This window comes from Oncorhynchus clarkii, chromosome 5 (assembly GCF_045791955.1).
Source record: "Oncorhynchus clarkii lewisi isolate Uvic-CL-2024 chromosome 5, UVic_Ocla_1.0, whole genome shotgun sequence".
Taxonomy (NCBI): domain Eukaryota; kingdom Metazoa; phylum Chordata; class Actinopteri; order Salmoniformes; family Salmonidae; genus Oncorhynchus; species Oncorhynchus clarkii.
The window spans coordinates 36,691,587-36,710,707 of record NC_092151.1 but is presented as its reverse complement, the minus strand read 5'-3'; the positions used below and the strand labels follow the sequence as shown (position 1 = coordinate 36,710,707).

Below are 19,121 nucleotides of genomic sequence, written 5' to 3'. Positions count from 1 at the left end.
AACAAATAGCCTACATGACCATAAAGCTACCGTTTGTGAAATCCTCATGTTGTATCAGACAAGCACATACAACCGGTGCACCAAAGAGGAGAGTATATTTATCAAATTCCATTGTCTGAGGAAAAGACAGCAGCATGTTCATGTTTATTTTTTGTGTTGTGGATATTTTTGGGCTCATTTGCTCCAAGCCTTACAGTGTGCTTTTCAACTAATCTATTTGTGTTTAAAAGTAATAAATAGTAATTGAAAGTATGTGTACAGTATATGTTGCCGGATGTAACATGTTTATGTATTTTACATTTTCAAATCAAATCTAAGTAAAACGGGTTAGGGTTAAAAGTAAAATGTTCCTCAATAAAGCAGAAATTATTAGCCTACAAATAAGTATTCACCCTCTTGGATTTAAAAAATAAATAAATAATTCCCCTCGGACCATCAGGGTGGCACGAGTAATAATGGCACGGAACCCGAATTTAGAATAATCTTCAATCACATCCACGTTCATGTTTTATTTTAGAAATTAAAAAAGAGCATTCCATTTCATGAATGAGGTAGCGCGTACCTCATTCTTTTCCATGGACGTCATCTGCTAAACCGGAAGTCTTTGTGCATAACAAAATCTAGCTTGTGGTTTGGTGCCATAGACATAGATAGAGGACTCACAGACGTGCCATTTCCACGTTTGTGACAGCATGGGCAGCGCCATTGAGCTATCTCCATTTTGAAGTAGACCATGTTCTTCTTCACGATTGGCTGATCTCTCCTGATGACCCGATTGGACTCTAACAGGGTCACCAGGAGAGATCCGCCAATTAAGTTGGAAGTCCACCAAATGGTCGAAGCTGGCCATGCTTATTCAGCCTTTTGGCCACTAGAGGCCTCTATCATTCTCTATGTTGGTGCTAACTTTGTTCTTCAAGGCTGACTGAACAAGGATTCTATGGTAAAAAAATAAATATATGTTATCTAGCTAGGAACTAATCCAGTAGACAATGTAGCTAATGTTATAGTACACATACTACTAGATATGTAACGTTATATCGACAGGATGCCAGCTAGCGGAATGCATGCCAACCTGTAACTATGGTTCTTATAGTGCCACAATAACGACGTAGCTAGCTAGCTAGTATCTCTCTTAAACAATGGCTTTGCTAACGGTAGCTGAGGTTCTTTAGCATGTTAGCGTTTGTGGCTACAGTAGCATTCATATGAAGCCCGTTAGCTAGCCAGATCAGAGTTAGAAAGTTCCATAACTACGGTAACGTTAAATTGCTATTAAGTAGCTACTACAGCTAGAAAGTTACCATTATTATAGCTAATAAATGATTTAATTGCAGGATCGACATATTTTAAGGTGGTAGCGTTACGCATACGATTTTTTTGCACTGTTTCAGAAAATGTCAACAATATATCTGGCACTAATAGTGGAATGATAGTGTTTCACAGTATTACCAAAGTTGTGGTATACTAGCTACTGTGATATTCGACTATTGGTTTCTCCCGACGTAGCGGCATCTGATGTCAGAATAGGAAAGCTTTTCTGTCTTTGTGGCGGTGTTGTCTATTGGAAATCTCTCTGTCATTTCCTGGTTGCTAAAATTCTACACTATCATTCATCCTTGTGGAACGATTCGACACCTTGCCCCCGAAAAATTGAGGCTGTTCTGAGGGCAAAAGGGGGTGCGACTCAATATTAGGAAGGTTCTCCTAATGTTTTGTACACTGAGTCTATGTTGAGCCTGTCCCTTAGCTAGCTATATACCTATTGCTTCCTGTGATTAGCTAGCTAATGAAATGTTGATGACTAACGTTAGCTAGTACAGACTTGTCACATTGGCCCCATTCTGAGAACCCAGTATAGCGAACTATTTAGCATAGTTTAAGAACAGGTTCTGTTCTATGTGCTTTTCTGCTAGTTATAAACAATGATATAAACAACAAACTAGCTCGATAGTTATTATGCTATTTATTTGGGGTGCCTGATTGATATCAGCTGTGAACACCATTGCATTGTCACGACTTCCATATGGACTGTTTGGACCCACAGGAAGAGATGTCAGGAATAAGTGCGGTGAGCTCGGCGTTGCCAGCGGCTACAACCCGTACCACCTCCTTCAAGGGCTCCTGCCCCAGCTCGAAGTATGTGAAGCTGAATGTGGGCGGGGTGCTCTACTACACCACCATGCAGACCCTTACCAAGCAGGACACCATGCTCAAGGCCATGTTCAGTGGCAGGATGGAGGTCCTCACAGACAGTGAAGGCAAAGATATTTATAACTAAACCAAGATAGTTTATCTGTGTCCTTTTCAATGGGAGCAAATTAAGCATAGTGGGCAAAACAAGCAAGGAGGTGGGCACAGCCAAGCGTGAGATCATAGTGGCACATTCTAGCATGTATTTGCATATTTCCATTAGGGAACACCTTCTCTAAAGTGCGCATGTGCAGTAATTAAATTTGTCCTTGCACTTCTTGTAAACAACGCAATTTGAAAATGTAAGCTTTGGCAAAGGGTCACTCCTAAAACACTAAGTGCACTCTGTTTGTAACATATTCTAGTTTTGGGAACTGAAAACTGTATTGAGATCAGGCTTTTTTTAGATGAGACAATAAGCAGAATGTCGGCCCAGTTCCATCTCGCTCCATACTCTCCCACTGCTGGCCACTGGGCTTCCTCCTTGCCATATTTGATGGGTAGTGGAAATTCCAATTGGATGCTTCAGATTTATACAGTTCTTTGTTCTATCTGTGGAGAAGGCATTGGTGATGACATGGGTTGACTGCAGCCAGGGTTTCCCAAACCTTATGTCCACTGCAAAGTCTTTAGTCCTGCAAAGTACATGCTCCTTGATGCTGCATAGTATATGATTCTATTTTACAGACTAGCTCCCTTTGCATGCCTTCCATCTGATATGGCTCTAAATGAAGATACACACACACACAGTCAACTATCTCCACTATGTTGTCTCTGCTACTTCTCAATGTAATGAGTCCTGTCCTCTCCTGCAGGCTGGATCCTTATTGACAGGTGTGGGAAGCACTTTGGGACCATTCTGAACTACCTGCGTGATGGTGCTGTACCTCTGCCTGAGATCCGGAGAGAGGTCGAAGAGCTCCTGGCAGAGGCCAAGTACTACCTGGTGCAGGGGCTAGCTGACGAGTGCCACGCTGCCTTGGAGGTATTGTATCAGTGGAGGTTGGTGGGAAGAGCTATAGGAGGACAGGTTCATTGTAATGGCTGGAATGGAATAAATGGACAGCCTCAAACAAATGGAAACCGCATGTTTGACTCCGTTCCATTTATTCAATTCCATCCATTACAATGAGCCTGTCCTATAGCTCCTCCCACCAGTCTCCAGTGTATTGTGTACTACCTTAACATACTGTAAACACTTACTTGTAATCAATCTCTATATTGGTATCTCTCTTTCTCTGCATGCTGGTGTAGCCACAGTCCCCATTGAATTATTTGGGTCCTGTTTCCTCCATGCTTTCAGAACAAAGATATGTATGAGCCCTTCTGTAAAGTGCCTTTGGTCACATCCTCAAAGGAAGAACAGAGACTCATCTCTACCTCCAAGGTAAAAAATATTTAAAAAATCACAATTGACATGTATGATTAGACAGACGGCATGGAATTGTATTCTATTTGTTTCTCAACACTGACTACCTATGTTCCTTTTAATTTTGGATTACAGCCCACAGTCAAGCTGTTATACAACAGGAGCAACAACAAGTACTCTTACACCAGGTAGGCTAAACATTACATATGATTGTGGTAAAATACTTAATGAGCTTATACTGTATTTCTTACATGTACGTGTGAAGTGGATTGTATCAAGGATAAGGCTGTGGCGGTCACGAAATTTTGTCAGCCAGTGATTGTCAAGCAAATAACTGCCGGTCTCGCTGTAATTGACCGTTGATTAACATGAACACATTTAGCATCTCCTGGCTCCCACACATAGCCTAGAAGGCACTGGTGCAGACCTTTGGAACCTCTACATTTTAAAAAGTCTAGTAAATCCATGTAATATAGCCTACACCTTCACAATAAATCCATTATTTATTTTAGACAGGTCTAAGAAGCATGATACAGTGGGGCAAAAAAGTATTTAGTCAGCCACCAATTGTGCAAGTTCTCCCACTTAAAAAGATGAGAGGTAATTGTCATCATAGGTACACTTCAACTATGACAGACAAAATGAGAAAGAAAAATCCAGAAAATCACATTGTAGGATTTTTAATGAATTTATTTGCATATTATGGTGGAAAATAAGTATTTGGTCACCTACAAACAAACAAAGAGGACCGAGCACATCCCTATTCTCATCGATGGGGGTGCAGTGGAGTAGGTTGAGAGCTTCAAGTTCCTTGGTGTCCACATCACCAACAAACTAACATGGTCCAAGCACACCAAGACAGTCGTGAAGAGGGCACGACAAAACCTATTCCCCCTCAGGAGACTGAAAAGATTTGAGGGTCCTCAGACCCTCAAAAGGTTCTACAGCTGCACTATCGAGAGCATCCTGACTAGTTGCATCACTGCCTGGTATGGCAACTGCTCTGCCTCCGACCACAAGGCACTACAGAGGGTAGTGCAAATGGCCCAGTTCATCACTGGAGCCAAGCTCCCTGCCATCCAGGAACTCTATACCAGGCAGTGTGTCAAATGGCTACCCAGACTATTTGCATTTCCTTAACCCCCCACCCCCACCCTTTACACCGCTGCTACTCTCTGTTGTTATTATCTATGCACAGTCACTTTAATAACTCTACCCACATGTACATATTACCTCAACTAACCAGTGCAGCACATTGACTCTGTACCAGTACCCCCGGTATATAATCTCGCTATTGTTATTTTACTGCTGCTCTTTAATTACTTTTTACTTTTATTTCTCTTTTTCCTGTAGTCCACAATCATCACCACACGGTCAGGTCTCTGACCTCCTCCCTATAGGCTGTCTCGCTGTTGTCGTTGATCAGACACTGTTGTGTCATCGGCAAACTTAACGATGGTGTTGGAGTCGTGCCTAGCCGTGCAGTCATGAGTGAACAGGGAGTACAGGAGGGGACTGAGCACGCACCCCTGAGGGGCCCCTGTGTTGAGGATCAGCGTGACGGATGTGTTGTTACCTACCCTTACCACCTGGGGGCAGCCTGTCAGGAAGTCCAGGATCCAGTTGCAGAGGGTGGTGTTTACTCCCAGGGTCCTTAGCTTACTGATGAGCTTTGAGGGCACTATGGTGTTGAAGGCAGGGCTTTAGTCAATGAATAGCATTCTCACGCAGGTGTTCCTTTTGTCCAGGTGGGAAAGCGCAGTGTGAAGTGCAATAGAGATTTCATGATCTGTTGGGGTGGTAAGCAAATTGGAGTCAGTCTAGGGTTTCTGGGATAATGGTGTTAATGTGAACCATGACCATTCTTTCAAAGCGCTTCATGGCTACAGATGTGAGTGCTGCGGGTCGGTAGTCATTTAGGCAGGTTACCTTAGTGTTCTTGGGCACAGGCACTATGTTGGTATTACAGACTCGGACAGGGAGAAGTTGAAAATGTCAGTGAATACACTTGCCAGTTTGTCAGCGCATGCTCGGAGTACACGTCCTGAAACTCCGTCTGGCCCTGCGGCCTTGTGAATGTTGACCTGTTTTAAAGGTTTTACTCACATTGGCAGAGGAGAGCGTGATCGCACAGTCTTCCGGAACAGCTGGTGCTCTCATGCATGTTTCAGTGCCATTTGCCTCGAAGCGAGCATAGAAGTAGTTTAGCTCGTCTGGTAGGCTCGTGTCACTGGGCAGCTCTCGGCTGTGCTTCCCTTTGTAGTCTGTAATGGTTTGCAAACCCTGCCACATTCGACGAGCATCAGAGCCGGTGTAGTACGATTCTATCTTAGTCCTGTATTGACGCTTTGCCTGTTTGATGGTTCGTTGGAGGGCATAGCAGGATTTCTTATGAGCTTCCGGGTTAGAGTCCTGCTTCTAGAAAGCGGCAGCTCTAGCCTTTAGCTCTGTGCGGATGTTGCCTGTGAAGAAGCCATGGCTTCTGGTTGGGGTATGTATGTACAGTCACTGTGGGACGACGTTATCGATGCACTTATTAAAACACTTATTAAACTTATTAAATGGTGCACTTATTAAAACACTACCAGAGTGCTGCGCGCTCCATCACATGATCAGGTCTTTCTCACAGGCTACAAGTGAAGACAGACATATCGGGGATGCAACTGCTCACGTCCTTATCCAATTCTGAGGTGCATATTGAAGAACTGTCCATATTTACTTTTCGTCAGCCAACAAGATGAGTTGGCCTAACAAACAGCAAAAGCACTAGCCTATGTCAATCTACTGTCACCCATAGTACAAAGATCAACCTATTCTATTCTGTGTGAGAAATAAGTATTCCAAACATAGTCTGGGACAGTTGTGAGATGGGATAGATCTCAAAGTAATACAACCACTATCATCAAAAAAACATTTTATGCAATATGGCTGACGCAACAGATCAGAGCGTTTAGCTTAAAATGTTGATAAACTATTAGGCTATTTCTTCACATTGTAAGTGCATCAATGCGCACATGGTAGTACGCTATAAGTGCAAATGTTCCATTTGCAAAAAACATGTAGGTCTATGGGCTAGGCTACATGAGTTGTGCGACTATGATTCTAAAACGTTGCACAAAAAAAGGCATTGTTTCTTATGCTGGGCATCATTCACAAGTGAAAGGCTAATATTGTCACCTATCAGACTATTCTTGATTTAATCTTGTCTTTACATATACTAAATAATATATGTGTGAAATTTGTTTTGATTTAGAATGGACCATTATCATGCACCTGTATTGAAACTGGTTTATTTTCATGCCAGCCAGGTAGGCTGTTGTAAATATAAGCAATGTGCTTAATATTAGGAAAGTTGACTAATAAATATAGTAGGCCAAGCCAATAGAAAGCTGATCCTCCTCTTTGTAGTAGAGGCCATCACTCTGTTTTCTCGCGCAATTGCATAGCCTATAGAAATGTTGTGCAACATGAGCTCATGGGCTCTCATAAAGTGTTTGATTAGATTTTCCAATACATTTGCATTAATGTCAGAGTAATTAGGGGGACAATAGAGTGCTGAGTACCAGGCAGTTATCAAGTTTGCTAGGCTACTAATGACCAGCAGCAGCATCAGAGCTTGGAGAAGCCTAATTACCGTGACTAAACGGTCACATGGAATTTGACTGCCTTCATGACTCGTGACCTTCGGTGTGGCGGTAATACTGTCACCGCAACAGCCCTAATCATGGGTAGACTGATGTACATGTGTATGGCGATTTGAACAGATTGACAACTAGACATTAACATCTGGTGCCTTTTCACAGCAACTCCGATGACAACATGCTGAAGAACATTGAGCTGTTTGACAAGCTCTCTCTGCGGTTCAACGGCCGTGTGCTCTTCATCAAGGACGTGATCGGGGATGAGATCTGCTGCTGGTCGTTCTATGGGCAGGGCCGTAAGATCGCTGAGGTGTGCTGCACCTCCATAGTCTACGCCACAGAGAAGAAACAAACCAAGGTATGCAGTTTCCCACAGCACGACCACAGAAAAGGAAGATATGAATGTTTCTTGCTTTGACCAAATCATAGACTAGCCTGGTTGTCAGTGAGTAGTCTTGTCTTTGTACCTAGGTGCAGTGGTCTAAGTAGCAGTATTCTCTTTCCTCAGGTGGAGTTCCCAGAGGCTCGTATCTATGAGGAGACCCTTAACATCCTGCTTTATGAGTCTCAGGATGGGCGTGGTCCAGACAACGCTCTACTGGAGGCTACAGGAGGCGCTGCAGGCCGATCCCATCATCTGGACGAGGACGAGGAACGGGAACGTATCGAGAGGGTGCGCCGCATCCACATCAAACGTCCCGATGACCGCACCCACCACCACCAGTAACTATACCAGCCAACCAGCATTATCAGGATCCGCAGACCTCACCAGTGACCATTACCTATCACTGAGATCACACTACCGGTATACCCACAGGTAATCTCACATCCTTGACCACAAGCGACTTCTGTGCTTCTGCACCACAGCCACTAATGAACTGTTGCTTGTCTGATATCATTCTAAGTAGAACATGATTTTAATGTTCTGTCCCAAATGGCCATATCAGTATTTTCTAAACCGTCATCTTTTTTTCAGTGGTCAGAATGTATTTTACCGCCTTTATTTCCATATGTTTTGTCTTTGTATGTAGACATATTACTTGTGCCCAGTAGAGATATTGTGCCTTAAGTCTGTGGGTGTACGTGCTGCTTACAATCTTTATCATGATTTACTTTATCACGTCACTACAACATTGCTTTGAAGTTCAGGTATGTGTCACAGTATAGCTAGTTCAGGTCAATTGCATTTAAAGGATTCTATACATTATGTACAATGTGGAACAATACATTTTCCTACCACAGCAGTTTTAGATAAAAAAATATATATATATAGATATATACATATTCATTAGTTTGAATAAGTGATATGTAAACTGTATAACAGCATTTTATCTTGTGTTTAGAAATTGGGTGCTTCTATTTTCTGTATGTACTCGTTTCGTCCAGCAGAGGGTGTTGTGTACAAAAACACTGAAAGGTGTGATATATTAGGTTGACTTTACCTCTAGATGGTGATCTTCGGTCAGTTTTGTAGTTCCCCCACTAATGATTAAGGATTTTTGGAGGGGAAGCTGATCCTAGATGTTTGCCTACGGGAACTTAACCCTGAAGCGAGAAGTTACAACCCACCTCTTAATTGTAAGTGGTATGAATAAAGCCGTTTCTACCGTAGTCAAGGATTAATGATCTTTTGACATCATGTATGAAATCTGGTTTTCTTCTGTGTGATAAAATGGATGTCATTGCTGCCTGTTACAAAAATTATTGGAGGGTTACATGGTTACAAGACGAAACTTGTTTGGAAGATGGATCAAAGCTGAAGAGACAAAGCAACTCCAGACATTGCGTAAAATTGTGACATTCTTTGCGGTCATTTCACATGTACAAGTGTCTTTTGCACTGTATTTAACACATTTTTCTTACAATAAAGATGTTTATGAATACTTAGTTGGTTTTAATGTAAATATGGTACAGCATCTTTGTGAGAAAGTATAAAAAGTATGGCTTCAAAATCACAATGTTTGAATGATTTAACCATGTTGCTTATATCTCTATAAAATGGGACATCTAGGGAAAATATACCTAAAGCAAAACCATATTTTACAAGTGAGCCCTATTATAATGACCGCTTTGCTTGATAAGTCACAACTGAGCCCATGCATGTGATGTATAGCTTAATAACCGGTGAAGTTTTCATCAGAGTAGAGCATCAGTAGTCATTCCTTTGGAGTTTCCTCCACAGTACGAACCGTTTGTAGAGATTTCAATTCATTTCATTATGTCCAACCCTTATGGAGAAGATGCAGGTTCTCATTCATGATTTAAGTCCCAAGATGCCTAAAACCTTGTAGAATCTGATTATTGGATCCAGTTCAATTTTGTATCATTGCCCGGGACTTTGTTCGAGTTGATTCCTGGGTAAATATAAGAGAAGTGTTTATGGCCTAGCCTACTGTTTAATAATAGTTTAGAAAATGTATTTGTTCATTTTGAGAATTGAATGGCCACACAGTCTTTAGTTTCATACTCACCACCATCAGATGGCCATTCTTTGCTCTGTAAATCATGGTCTCCTGGCCACTCTTGAAGTCAACAAACCCTTCTCTGCCAGGCTGGATGTCAAACTTTACACTGCAAATGAGCACAGACATAATATATAACATTACGTTAATACTTTTGGTGACAGTTGTTTTTTTAAGACAAGTTACAAGTTGAACACAGGTCTTACCTGCCCTGGACTACTTTGATAAAATTGTGCTTGTTGGCCACCAGACACAACTTGGTCAAGGCCTCAAACAGGTAGTCACACTGCAGCACCAGGTCCCCCTGAGCAAATAGAAAATGCAATAATGGAAATGCACATTTTATAGTTCTATATACCATTCAGAATATAACTGGTGCAAAGCATAATAAAACATTTAAAAAATACATTTGTGCACATCAATGAAAATACTTTTGGGCAGCCAACCTTTTGCTTGATATCCTCACATTGGACATGGAGGATCAGGAAGTTGTCACTCAGGGTGCTGACTGACACACCTGGAAGAACACACACCACCCAGATACTTTAGAACAGTTGTTGAATTAACACAGTACACACACGCGGACTATTCCATTGAGAGAGAAAAAACTTGACACTTGCACACACATCTAGTCAGCTTTATTCCACTCCGTGGTGCTAACCTTTGAGGTTGTTGAACTCCACCCGCTGTTTGATCTTGGCCTCCTCCACCAGGTAGGCTGCACTTCCAGTGTAGATCAGCTGTCTGAAACGTGGCCTGAAGCCATTCCTGTCGTACTTCACCACAGGAACACTGTACTGTGGGAAGGTATGGGGCTTACTTTCATTTGAACATTAAAGTTGATTTGAACTCTGACGTAGCTTATTTCGCTCCGTGTGTTTACCTTGATGCGTTCTTGCCTAATCATCTGGTAGACTTTAATGTGGATGTCTTCCTCACCTGACCAGATAACAATGCAACTGGTCAAATGACATAAATCATTTTCATTATCACTGTTGCTTTGTAAGAGGTGCACAATTGGGGCACATAATTCACCAGCACAAGGCCTATGCCTTACTTATCCTTGTGTCCACGAATGGTATTCCCACACTGTGAGGGTAGTTCTCTTTTGTTCCTTTGAATATGGAACTGGTCAATCCTTTGATTTGCAACTGTACATGGGGTAAGCAAACACAGTAGAGATATATTAAGTGATCAGTGAGGCTATCCCTATAGTCAAATGCAGTTCAAATATGCATTAAAGCACCCTGGCTTGTAGGGTAGGCCTACCTGTGCTTTCCGCTCTGTCATGATTCCTTGTACATACCTCCGTACCATGTGCCGGGTGTAAAGTTTCCTCAACATCTGTGAGGCCTACAAGTACAAATGTATGTAATAAGTGTACCGCATACTCATACCATGACACACAGGCGTGCAGAACGAGGTTAGCGCAAGTATTCAAGTAAAGTAAATTCCCTACTGCGACTCACCTCCTGCATAATGGGAGGTGGGGTTAGCCAGGTGTTCTTGTCCACAACTGTTTTGGGTAGATTCTCCTTGAGCCGTGTGAGGTAGTTTTGCCTGACAAATGCCAGGTACTCTGTGTTGTCAACACAGGCTGGCTGATTTCTAGTCATGAAGCCCTTGATGAACCTACAAAATATAAGTACAAGAGATTTGATTGGTGAGCGTTATGTCGTTTCATTGTGTCTGGTAGATGTTGGACCTTTGTCTTTGGAGATATCTTCAGATGTTTGTCTCTTACCTCTTAATGACCTTAACAGCCCAGGCTCTCTTCTCCCTCTCTCTCCTGGCCTTCATGCCTCTCCAGCATGTCTCAATCTTTGTAGCTAACAAGACAACACAAGCTGAAAGACTTATCGGCTTATACGTCATATTTGTTATACGAGTTCCAAGGAAGTCAAAATTAGAGGCCTGTTGTGTCTCGTTCAGCAGTTACCTGCTTGTCTCTGTCTCATGTAGTCTCCCTTCACTCTGTAGCCTTTGTACTTTGCTTGGATCCTTGTAGCTGTAACATGAAGAGACACACATAGAACCTAACTTCATAGGCAAATAGGTTCATTTTCTTTGAAATAATCCCAACACCATATAACAATCCAATTCCTGAATTTTTGTAGTGGTCTGTGATCCGTTGTTTGAAAGACTTAAGCTAGAGCCAGGACCCACCCAGCTCATGCTTGCAGACCTCAAAGGCGTCTTCGGTGGCAAACAGAGTCCTGGGATGGCGGATGAAGATCTTGGTCCTTTTTTGTATCATGAAAGACAAGCCAGTGAGAAACAGCCAGACTGTGTGTCGCCAGGTGAACCCAAATGTATAATCCTGGAGAGCACCTCACCTTCCCATCTTGTACTCATCAGGCTTGTAGCCCAGGTGCTTGACCAGGCACTCCACCCCCTCTGCGGCTGTACCTTTCCAGTTAGGCCAGGTGTCTGGACACAGGGGCTTGTACCTGGCAAGGACAACAGGAAACACCCGTGTTAAATATATTGTTTAGAGAGCATCAGATCTACATACTGTAATGCAGCCATGTACCAGAGCAGGGTGTGCTGGACAGAGCAATTGCACACTATCTACAGAACTTTGAAGTGCAGGTTGTATTTACCTCTGCAGGAAGATCTCATATCTCCGGCGGTAAGCGAAGCCGGCCCGTCTGACCCTCAGGTGCTCCATCAGCCCCAGGTACTTCACCTGGTGTCTCACCAACACATCGTCAAAGAGCCCTGCGCAAGGTCACAAGGCTACAGGCATCAGGTCATGCACTGTGAATGAATGCGCCAAGCAATACTTTGTAGGGCATGCATAGGTCAAGTCCATTAGGGAAGGTTCCTTTTGGCGTAATGGCTATACTGAGTATACAGGTGTGTGGTGCTTAGTCAAATAGACTACCATAGATGTACGTTACGGTTTATAGATGAGGCCTCACCTGGCTGCTTGCCTTCATTAGGCTTCATACAGCGGACGTACCAGGGCTCTTTAGACATGAGGATCTCAGTCAGGCCTACCAGACTGCTCTTAAACTGAGTGGCCACCTGAGAAGACAGGGGATTAACATGCAAGCTTATGGCAAGGTCAGAACACCATACACACAACAGTAAAGGATGGGTATGTTTCTAATTCACTTTGGTGGATCACGTGTCAACAGAAAGTCTCTTTACTGTTTCAGGTCTCTTCTTGCTGTCCGGCTCAGTGCTGGGAAAGCAGTGTTTAACAATGGCATTCTTAGACTGGCGCATAACCTGAAGGTGGAAAATCTCTCCGTTAAATCTCTCAGGATGAAAGATAAAGAACCGGCTTATTTTCAAAACCAAGAGGCAGTCAAACAAACACTCCCACAGTTCTCCCTCTTAACAGTCCTGTCAGTCTATCCCAAAGCAATGCTTAACAATCATCTCCTCTATAATTCACAGGTGTGCTTAACAATGAATAATACAGCACTTGGCAGGATGTAAATTCTGGACCACAACAGTGCCAGCGAGAGCCCTGGGCACACTTACCTCTTTAATGTTCCTGTACAGGAGATCATTATTTTTGTCCAGGAATCCTGGAAAACAGAAAGGTATAGTTGAGAGTAAATAACAGATAAAGACTGGTAACACTTTCTGTCAGTGAGACAGAAAGTGAGGAGAACTGGGGGGCGACTCTTGGAACATATTCGGCTTACCGAAACCATATCAAAGAGACACATTAGAGAGACAAATATGGAGAGCGGTGTACAGAAACAGTGAGAGGAAGGGCAGAGTGCTTGGGTATATTACGTTGTGGAACTCATCTCTCACCGACCACACTGTATGTGACTTCCCCTGCGTAGTGTAAGAGGCGGAAGTCTCCTCGTTCCAGAGTCTTCCGGGTCTTCTGGTCAGCCAGCTTGTGTCTGCAGGATGTGGACAGAGAGAGAAGAGGATGTTCTAGTCAGGTGTTACAGAGGCAGACCGTGACCCCTCCATCCTCAGCTGTCAGTTGGGGGAGCTCAGCTTTATCTAATAGTTCTTGTTAGAAATGTATTACTGTGCTGCAGTATCCCAACGCTGCCTCACTCACGTGACGAAATGGGCGTGACCTCCCATCTTCTCCTCCAGCTTCTCCAGGAAGGTCATGTCTGTGGCCTCTCCTGGACGTAGACACTCCTCGTCCTAGTGGAAAGGAGACAGAACATGAGCACAAAACCAATCCAAAGCTATCGTGTCTGTCTGACGACATTTCAGTCTGACTGCGAGTCGGTCAGTCAGCCAGTCAAGTCTACAGTATCTACATACTAGCACTGAAATGATGCCTTTGAATTTCGCCTCCACCAGGTCACAGATGATCTTGTTGTTGAAGTATGGCACTGACTCCCACTGAAAAACAACAATACAAAACATGAAGCTGTGTAGCCCATTACATCAATTTTGTAGCTAAGTCCAAACATAGATTTGAGTAGAGGAGGAGCGTTTACTTCAATCCCCTCCATCTCATACTCCTCCTGCTCTGACTTCAAGGTCAGCTGGATGAAGAGCTGCTGCAGTTTCTCATTACAGTAGTTGATGCAGAACTGCTCAAAGCTTAAACATATAGAGACAAGTCATTAGGCTCATCCTTTCACACTCTAAAATTCACTGTCGGGTCAAATTGCTTTTGCGCCGAATACAACAGGTGCTGACCGACTGTGTCTTCCCTCACCTGTTCACACTGAAAACCTCAAACCCATAGATGTCAAGCAGACCAATCACGGTCTTCCTGGAGGAATCCTACATGGATGCACAATACCAGTCAGCCTCCTATATTACTGTCTTACTACTTACTGTATATCCTATACTTGTTAGCAGTGTCATGATTGGTTAGATGTCGTTTTGGACTGGGACGACATCACTCTTATTGGTGGACCACTGAAAAAGGTCACTCACCTTGTTTGCTAAAGATTCATTGAGCTCGTTGACCAGCCAGGTGAAGGTGCGGCCATAGATGGCTTTGGCTAGAGCGTCCTTGGCATATACTGCCTGGTCAACGGTGAAGGGACTGAGCACCTGACCAGCACAACAGACAAACCACAGAGATTGATTTTCAAGAGACAGGTTGCACATTTACTGTGATGGCATGAAGTTCTATGAATGAGCCCAAAACAGTAGCATCCTCCTCACCTCTTCTGATCGGGCCTCAATCTTCCTGTGTGTCAAACCCACCTGTATCACCTGTGCAGGAATGCCCAGCAACTACACAGCAGAGAAACAACCAATCACACATCACCAAATACTCTAATTGAAAAGGGATTTCAATTCATCTGAAAAGTTGCAATAATGTCTGAAAAGGGAGAGTATTTCGATAGTTTTCTGTGGTATGAGTACTGCTAAATAGAGTGACTGTCCATTAGTTTGTAGTTTGCCGTCAGAGGTGTCTCACCTTGGACAACCAATGTATCTCCGGACTGTTGTTGAGAGTGGCATATCCCTGTGAGTCAGCCACAAACGTAACATTTCCCAGGTGAAGTACGCTAGCAATGATTGCAAACAGGCTCTACATCATGGGCAAGAGAAGACACTGGTCATAAGTGATGTGTTTTTTTTATGACAAATGATATGTTCTGTTCACCTTTCAGTATCTGATGGTAGTGTTTTGGTAGTGTAGAGAGATTAGGACTCACCTCTATATTGCTCTCACTGAACTCTATGACACTGAGGGCTTTCCGTACCGTCTTCCAGTCACTCTTGTCGTTGACTGAGCTGACTTTGGCACATTCCCCCTGGGTGAGACAGGAGATAATATCCAGATGATGATAGACCACTCCATGGAATCACTGATTCTTTGTCTCTTTAATACCTGTAGTGTTGATAGGTTACCTCTCCCACCTGTACCAGGTAACTGTAGTGTTGATAGGTTACCTCTCCCACCTGTACCAGGTAACTGTAGTGTTGATAGGTTACCTCTCCCACCTGTACCAGGTAACTGTAGTGTTGATAGGTTATCTCTCCCACCTGTACCAGGTAACTGTAGTGTTGATAGGTTACCTCTCCCACCTGTACCAGGTAACTGTAGTGTTGATAGGTTACCTCTCCTACCTGTACCAGGTAACTGTAGTGTTGATAGGTTACCTCTCCCACCTGTACCAGGTAACTGTAGTGTTGATAGGTTACCTCTCCCACCTGTACCAGGTAACTGTAGTGTTGATAGGTTACCTCTCCTACCTGTACCAGGTAACTGTAGTGTTGATAGGTTATCTCTCCCACCTGTACCAGGTAACTGTAGTGTTGATAGGTTACCTCTCCCACCTGTACCAGGTAACTGTAGTGTTGATAGGTTACCTCTCCCACCTGTACCAGGTAACTGTAGTGTTGATAGGTTACCTCTCCCACCTGTACCAGGTAACTGTAGTGTTGATAGGTTACCTCTCCCACCTGTACCAGGTAACTGTAGTGTTGATAGGTTACCTCTCCCACCTGTACCAGGTAACTGTAGCGCTGACAGTTCCTCTCCAGACCCAGCCAGCGTAGCAGGTCCTCCTCTCCTCCCTCCACCAGCTGGTAGAAGATGTGGAAGCTTCTCTCTCCATGGTTCTGATGCACCACCCGGGACTTCTCCAGTAGATAACTGAGGATGTGGCCACCAACAGCTCCCCCCTAGATTATTAAAGATATAATAGTGATTGACGTGCTGATGTTTGATGTTCCTCTGATGTTTTAATATGGGAATACTGTGCTCAACGTCTTGACTCTTACCATGTGATCAAACTGAATATCCATGTACTTCCCAAAGCGGCTTGAGTTGTCGTTCTTCAGGGTTTTGGCATTTCCGAAAGCCTTAGAGAGGTATAGACTGTATTATCAGTCATTGTATTTGTAAATGGCAGTGTGCAAACAATGTTAATTTCTCATGTCATATTTGCTTCACTGTGGTATTCACCTCGAGCACAGGGTTGGACAGCAGCAGTCGGTCTCGGACGTTGTCCAGCAGTTTGGTACTGGGGCAGCTCACAGCGTAGAACTGCAGGATCTTCTTGGAGGCCTCCGTCTTTCCTGCTCCACTCTCCCCTGAGATCAAGATGAAGTGGTTGTTGGTCTCTGTTAACATGGTGCGGTAGACATTGTCTGCCAGGGCGTAGCTGAAAGGGAGGGCAATGTAGAGGTTCAGTAATACTGCTGATGGATATAGATGGGCAGCACTCTATTTCATATCGTGTGGTTCACACATGCAAGCACACAGTTACACACGTACACAAATGCAACTTACATGTGGGGTGGAAGCTCAAAAAAGTTGACGCCCATGTAAATATCCATCTGCTTCTTGGTGTAGATTCCCAGCTCTTTGTAGGGGTTCACTGACACTAAGAGCGTACCAATGTAGGTCTGTGGGAAATGTATTAGAATTGAAAGAGAGATGGATGCCTCACTGCATGGTTGCAATGAGAATGTGCTGTGCTTGTTGTCCACAGTATGAGTAATTATCAGACCTGACCTTACAGAAAGTAAGGTAGCTCATCCTGTGGCTGTAGTTACAGCACGGTAGCTGCTGTTTCAGCAGAGCAAAGTGCCAGTTCAATTAGAGGAGGAACACTGTGTTCTCCCTGGCATCTTGAGGTAGGGTGGCTTTCTGGCTGAAAGGAAGGCTATGTGATACCTCTGGACTGTGTAGGTGATAGACTCACGTAAATGAGGTTCTCGTTGAAGCGTTTCCTCAAGTTGTCCAGGACGGCACTCTCACTTGTGTAGGCGTCCAGCAAAACGAAATCCTGGATGCCCACCCGATCCCGGGCCGTAAGGGAGCCCTCCATGTCCCGGAGGATCCGGTTACAGCGCTCCTCCAGGCTCTGACCAATCAGAGAAAGGGTCCAGGATGGTTACATTGATATCTTATAGCTGTGCAAATGCCCCGGAAGCACAACCCAACAACACTGTCACAAATCTCATCAAGACATGACAGCTGTAAATGTTTATTTACGACAAACCAGTTGAGATGTTCCACATCTTACAACATAACGTATCGGCTGTATTATTTTCAGATACACACCACATGTTTAAGGGTTTTCATGTGTCCTGTTCCACTGTGTCCTGTTTTTCTTGTAGTTATCTGCATCCGTCAGGTATGACGCCGTGCCATGCGGTGCTCACTGTCACACACAGACAATCTCGCCCTACACCAGTTATTTTACTGTCAATCTGTCCTCATCTCTGGCCCTCCATCCACTTCCACTCAGTGTGTGGTGGCCTTGACCACATCCTCTCAGCACAGATAGCAGGCCAGTTTAGGGATCCCTATCTAATCTACTTCCATGTTCCTCAAGGAGCAATCAGTCTCTTGTCACTGTTTAAGAGGATACACACGTCCCCCTCCCCACACAACTATAGGGCAGACTCCGCCCTGTAATTTACCCCAACAGCAGGGTCAAAACACACATACCAACTCCAATAATGTTGCACTGTAATAGCAAATAATGCTATCCCAATGCCAGCTTAGAACATGAGTGTGTCATGTACAATGCTATTGTGCTTCCATAATGTATATACTAAACAGAAGGCAAAGGTTTACCGGCATGGAATGCAATTGTTGCTGAAGTTTTGTATCCCAAACAAATGAGCTCTAGGGCCGCAATATGCATCAGGTAACATTATCAGTCAGATCTGTGCTCCTTAATTACAGTGCTATGAAAGTACTGTCCAGAATATTTCAACGCTCCACCGGTTTGGCATACAACAGTGCCAAGTTAACCTGGTCCCATGGTATCGTAAGTGATACCCACAACAATCCACCCTCATGGTGACGGCAATTTTTAAATGTACAACTCAAACACTGCCATACACAAAATGTAGCTTAATATATATTTTTCTTTACAAAGATTTTCAAAGTAAGTCCCTACCTTGAGTGAAAGAAAGTCTTCTGTATCAGACTGCTGTGAGCTTCAATCCCTTTTTATACTGAACATCTGGGTTTATTTAGGGAAAGAACAGTATGGCAGGAAACATTGACATATTGCCCCCTCCATTTCCACCAATAGGAAGCCATCAATAATGGCTAAAAGTGAGCGAGAAAGGAAGCAGAAGTGATAGTGTGTGTGTGTGTGTGTGTGTGTGTGTGTGTGTGTGTGTGTGTGTGTGTGTGTGTGTGTGTGTGTGTGTGTGTGTGAGTGTGTGGAGTCACATGTATACCTTTATTACTTACTAAGTCTTGAATAAAACTGTTAACTTACTTATTTATGACATAAAGGTGGGAAAGATATGTACAGTGATGACTGAACTGTTCTAAAGCTACTCTCTCTCTCCAAATCCCTTTCCACCAAATGACCCCCTTGTCCTGCTCAGCAAAGCAATCTCCCCCCGGACTCTTATTTATAGGGGAAACAGGGCTATTTTCAGCCCGTCTTACAGGAAAGCAACACTACCAATCCCAGTTACAAGGTGGAAGATGGGCCAAGGGCACCAACACATAAGGTGATTCATCACTTTTTTAATTGTTTTCATTGTGGTTTCCTGATGCCATTTCCCTAGGGAAGG

General features: G+C 43.7%; 2 protein-coding genes across 9 annotated transcripts; one reads left to right on the top strand and one right to left on the bottom strand.

Annotated features, from left to right (window-relative positions):
• Positions 1-640: 640 nt before the first annotated feature.
• Positions 641-9,086, top strand: LOC139408754 (BTB/POZ domain-containing adapter for CUL3-mediated RhoA degradation protein 3-like). Of its 5 annotated transcripts, none has more exons than XM_071153043.1 (7): positions 641-943; positions 2,048-2,261; positions 3,009-3,178; positions 3,497-3,580; positions 3,698-3,750; positions 7,366-7,561; positions 7,712-9,086. In XM_071153043.1, exons 1-7 carry the CDS (start codon positions 941-943, stop codon positions 7,928-7,930), a joined length of 939 nt encoding a protein of 312 aa, XP_071009144.1. In that variant the 5' UTR covers positions 641-940; the 3' UTR covers positions 7,931-9,086. The 5 variants fall into 5 exon arrangements, with proteins under 5 accessions (XP_071009144.1, XP_071009145.1, XP_071009146.1 ...); XM_071153044.1 differs by having other exon boundaries at positions 934-1,077; XM_071153045.1 differs by having other exon boundaries at positions 941-1,258.
• On the bottom strand, positions 9,075-18,581 carry LOC139408747 (myosin IHb). Of its 4 annotated transcripts, none has more exons than XM_071153031.1 (32): positions 18,488-18,581; positions 17,279-17,440; positions 16,864-16,979; positions 16,537-16,735; positions 16,353-16,433; positions 16,065-16,253; positions 15,281-15,379; positions 15,040-15,153; positions 14,781-14,852; positions 14,547-14,666; positions 14,323-14,390; positions 14,099-14,204; positions 13,920-14,000; positions 13,705-13,796; positions 13,443-13,537; positions 13,161-13,207; positions 12,822-12,902; positions 12,590-12,695; positions 12,269-12,386; positions 12,002-12,115; positions 11,832-11,908; positions 11,605-11,673; positions 11,410-11,494; positions 11,135-11,297; positions 10,935-11,018; positions 10,723-10,816; positions 10,549-10,604; positions 10,327-10,462; positions 10,112-10,182; positions 9,872-9,969; positions 9,675-9,774; positions 9,075-9,557 (listed from the first exon to the last, which is right to left on the bottom strand). In XM_071153031.1, the coding sequence occupies exons 2-32, from the start codon at positions 17,402-17,404 to the stop codon at positions 9,516-9,518; spliced, it is 3,099 nt and encodes a 1,032-aa protein (XP_071009132.1). In that variant the 5' UTR covers positions 17,405-17,440; positions 18,488-18,581; the 3' UTR covers positions 9,075-9,515. The 4 variants fall into 4 exon arrangements, 3 of the variants coding, with proteins under 3 accessions (XP_071009132.1, XP_071009133.1, XP_071009135.1); XM_071153032.1 differs by having other exon boundaries at positions 16,074-16,253; positions 18,488-18,565; XM_071153034.1 differs by lacking the exon at positions 12,822-12,902 and having other exon boundaries at positions 18,488-18,565.
• Between the last annotated feature and the right edge of the window lie 540 nt (positions 18,582-19,121).

Bases quoted from the DNA above. Each gene is read 5' to 3' on its own strand.
- LOC139408747 (XM_071153031.1), bottom strand. From the start codon at position 17,404: ATGGAGGGCTCCCTTACGGCCCGGGATCGGGTGGGCATCCAGGATTTC. The intron at 14,001-14,098 runs GTAAACGCTCCT...GTTGTTTTTCAG, and splicing joins ATGAGATGGAGGGGATTGAA to TGGGAGTCAGTGCCATACTT. The intron at 10,463-10,548 runs GTAAACACACGG...ACCTTCCCACAG, and splicing joins TTAGGCAAGAACGCATCAAG to TACAGTGTTCCTGTGGTGAA.
- LOC139408754 (XM_071153042.1), top strand. From the start codon at position 2,027: ATGGACTGTTTGGACCCACAGGAAGAGATGTCAGGAATAAGTGCGGTG. The intron at 3,581-3,697 runs GTAAAAAATATT...TTTGGATTACAG, and splicing joins GACTCATCTCTACCTCCAAG to CCCACAGTCAAGCTGTTATA. The intron at 7,562-7,711 runs GTATGCAGTTTC...CTCTTTCCTCAG, and splicing joins CAGAGAAGAAACAAACCAAG to GTGGAGTTCCCAGAGGCTCG.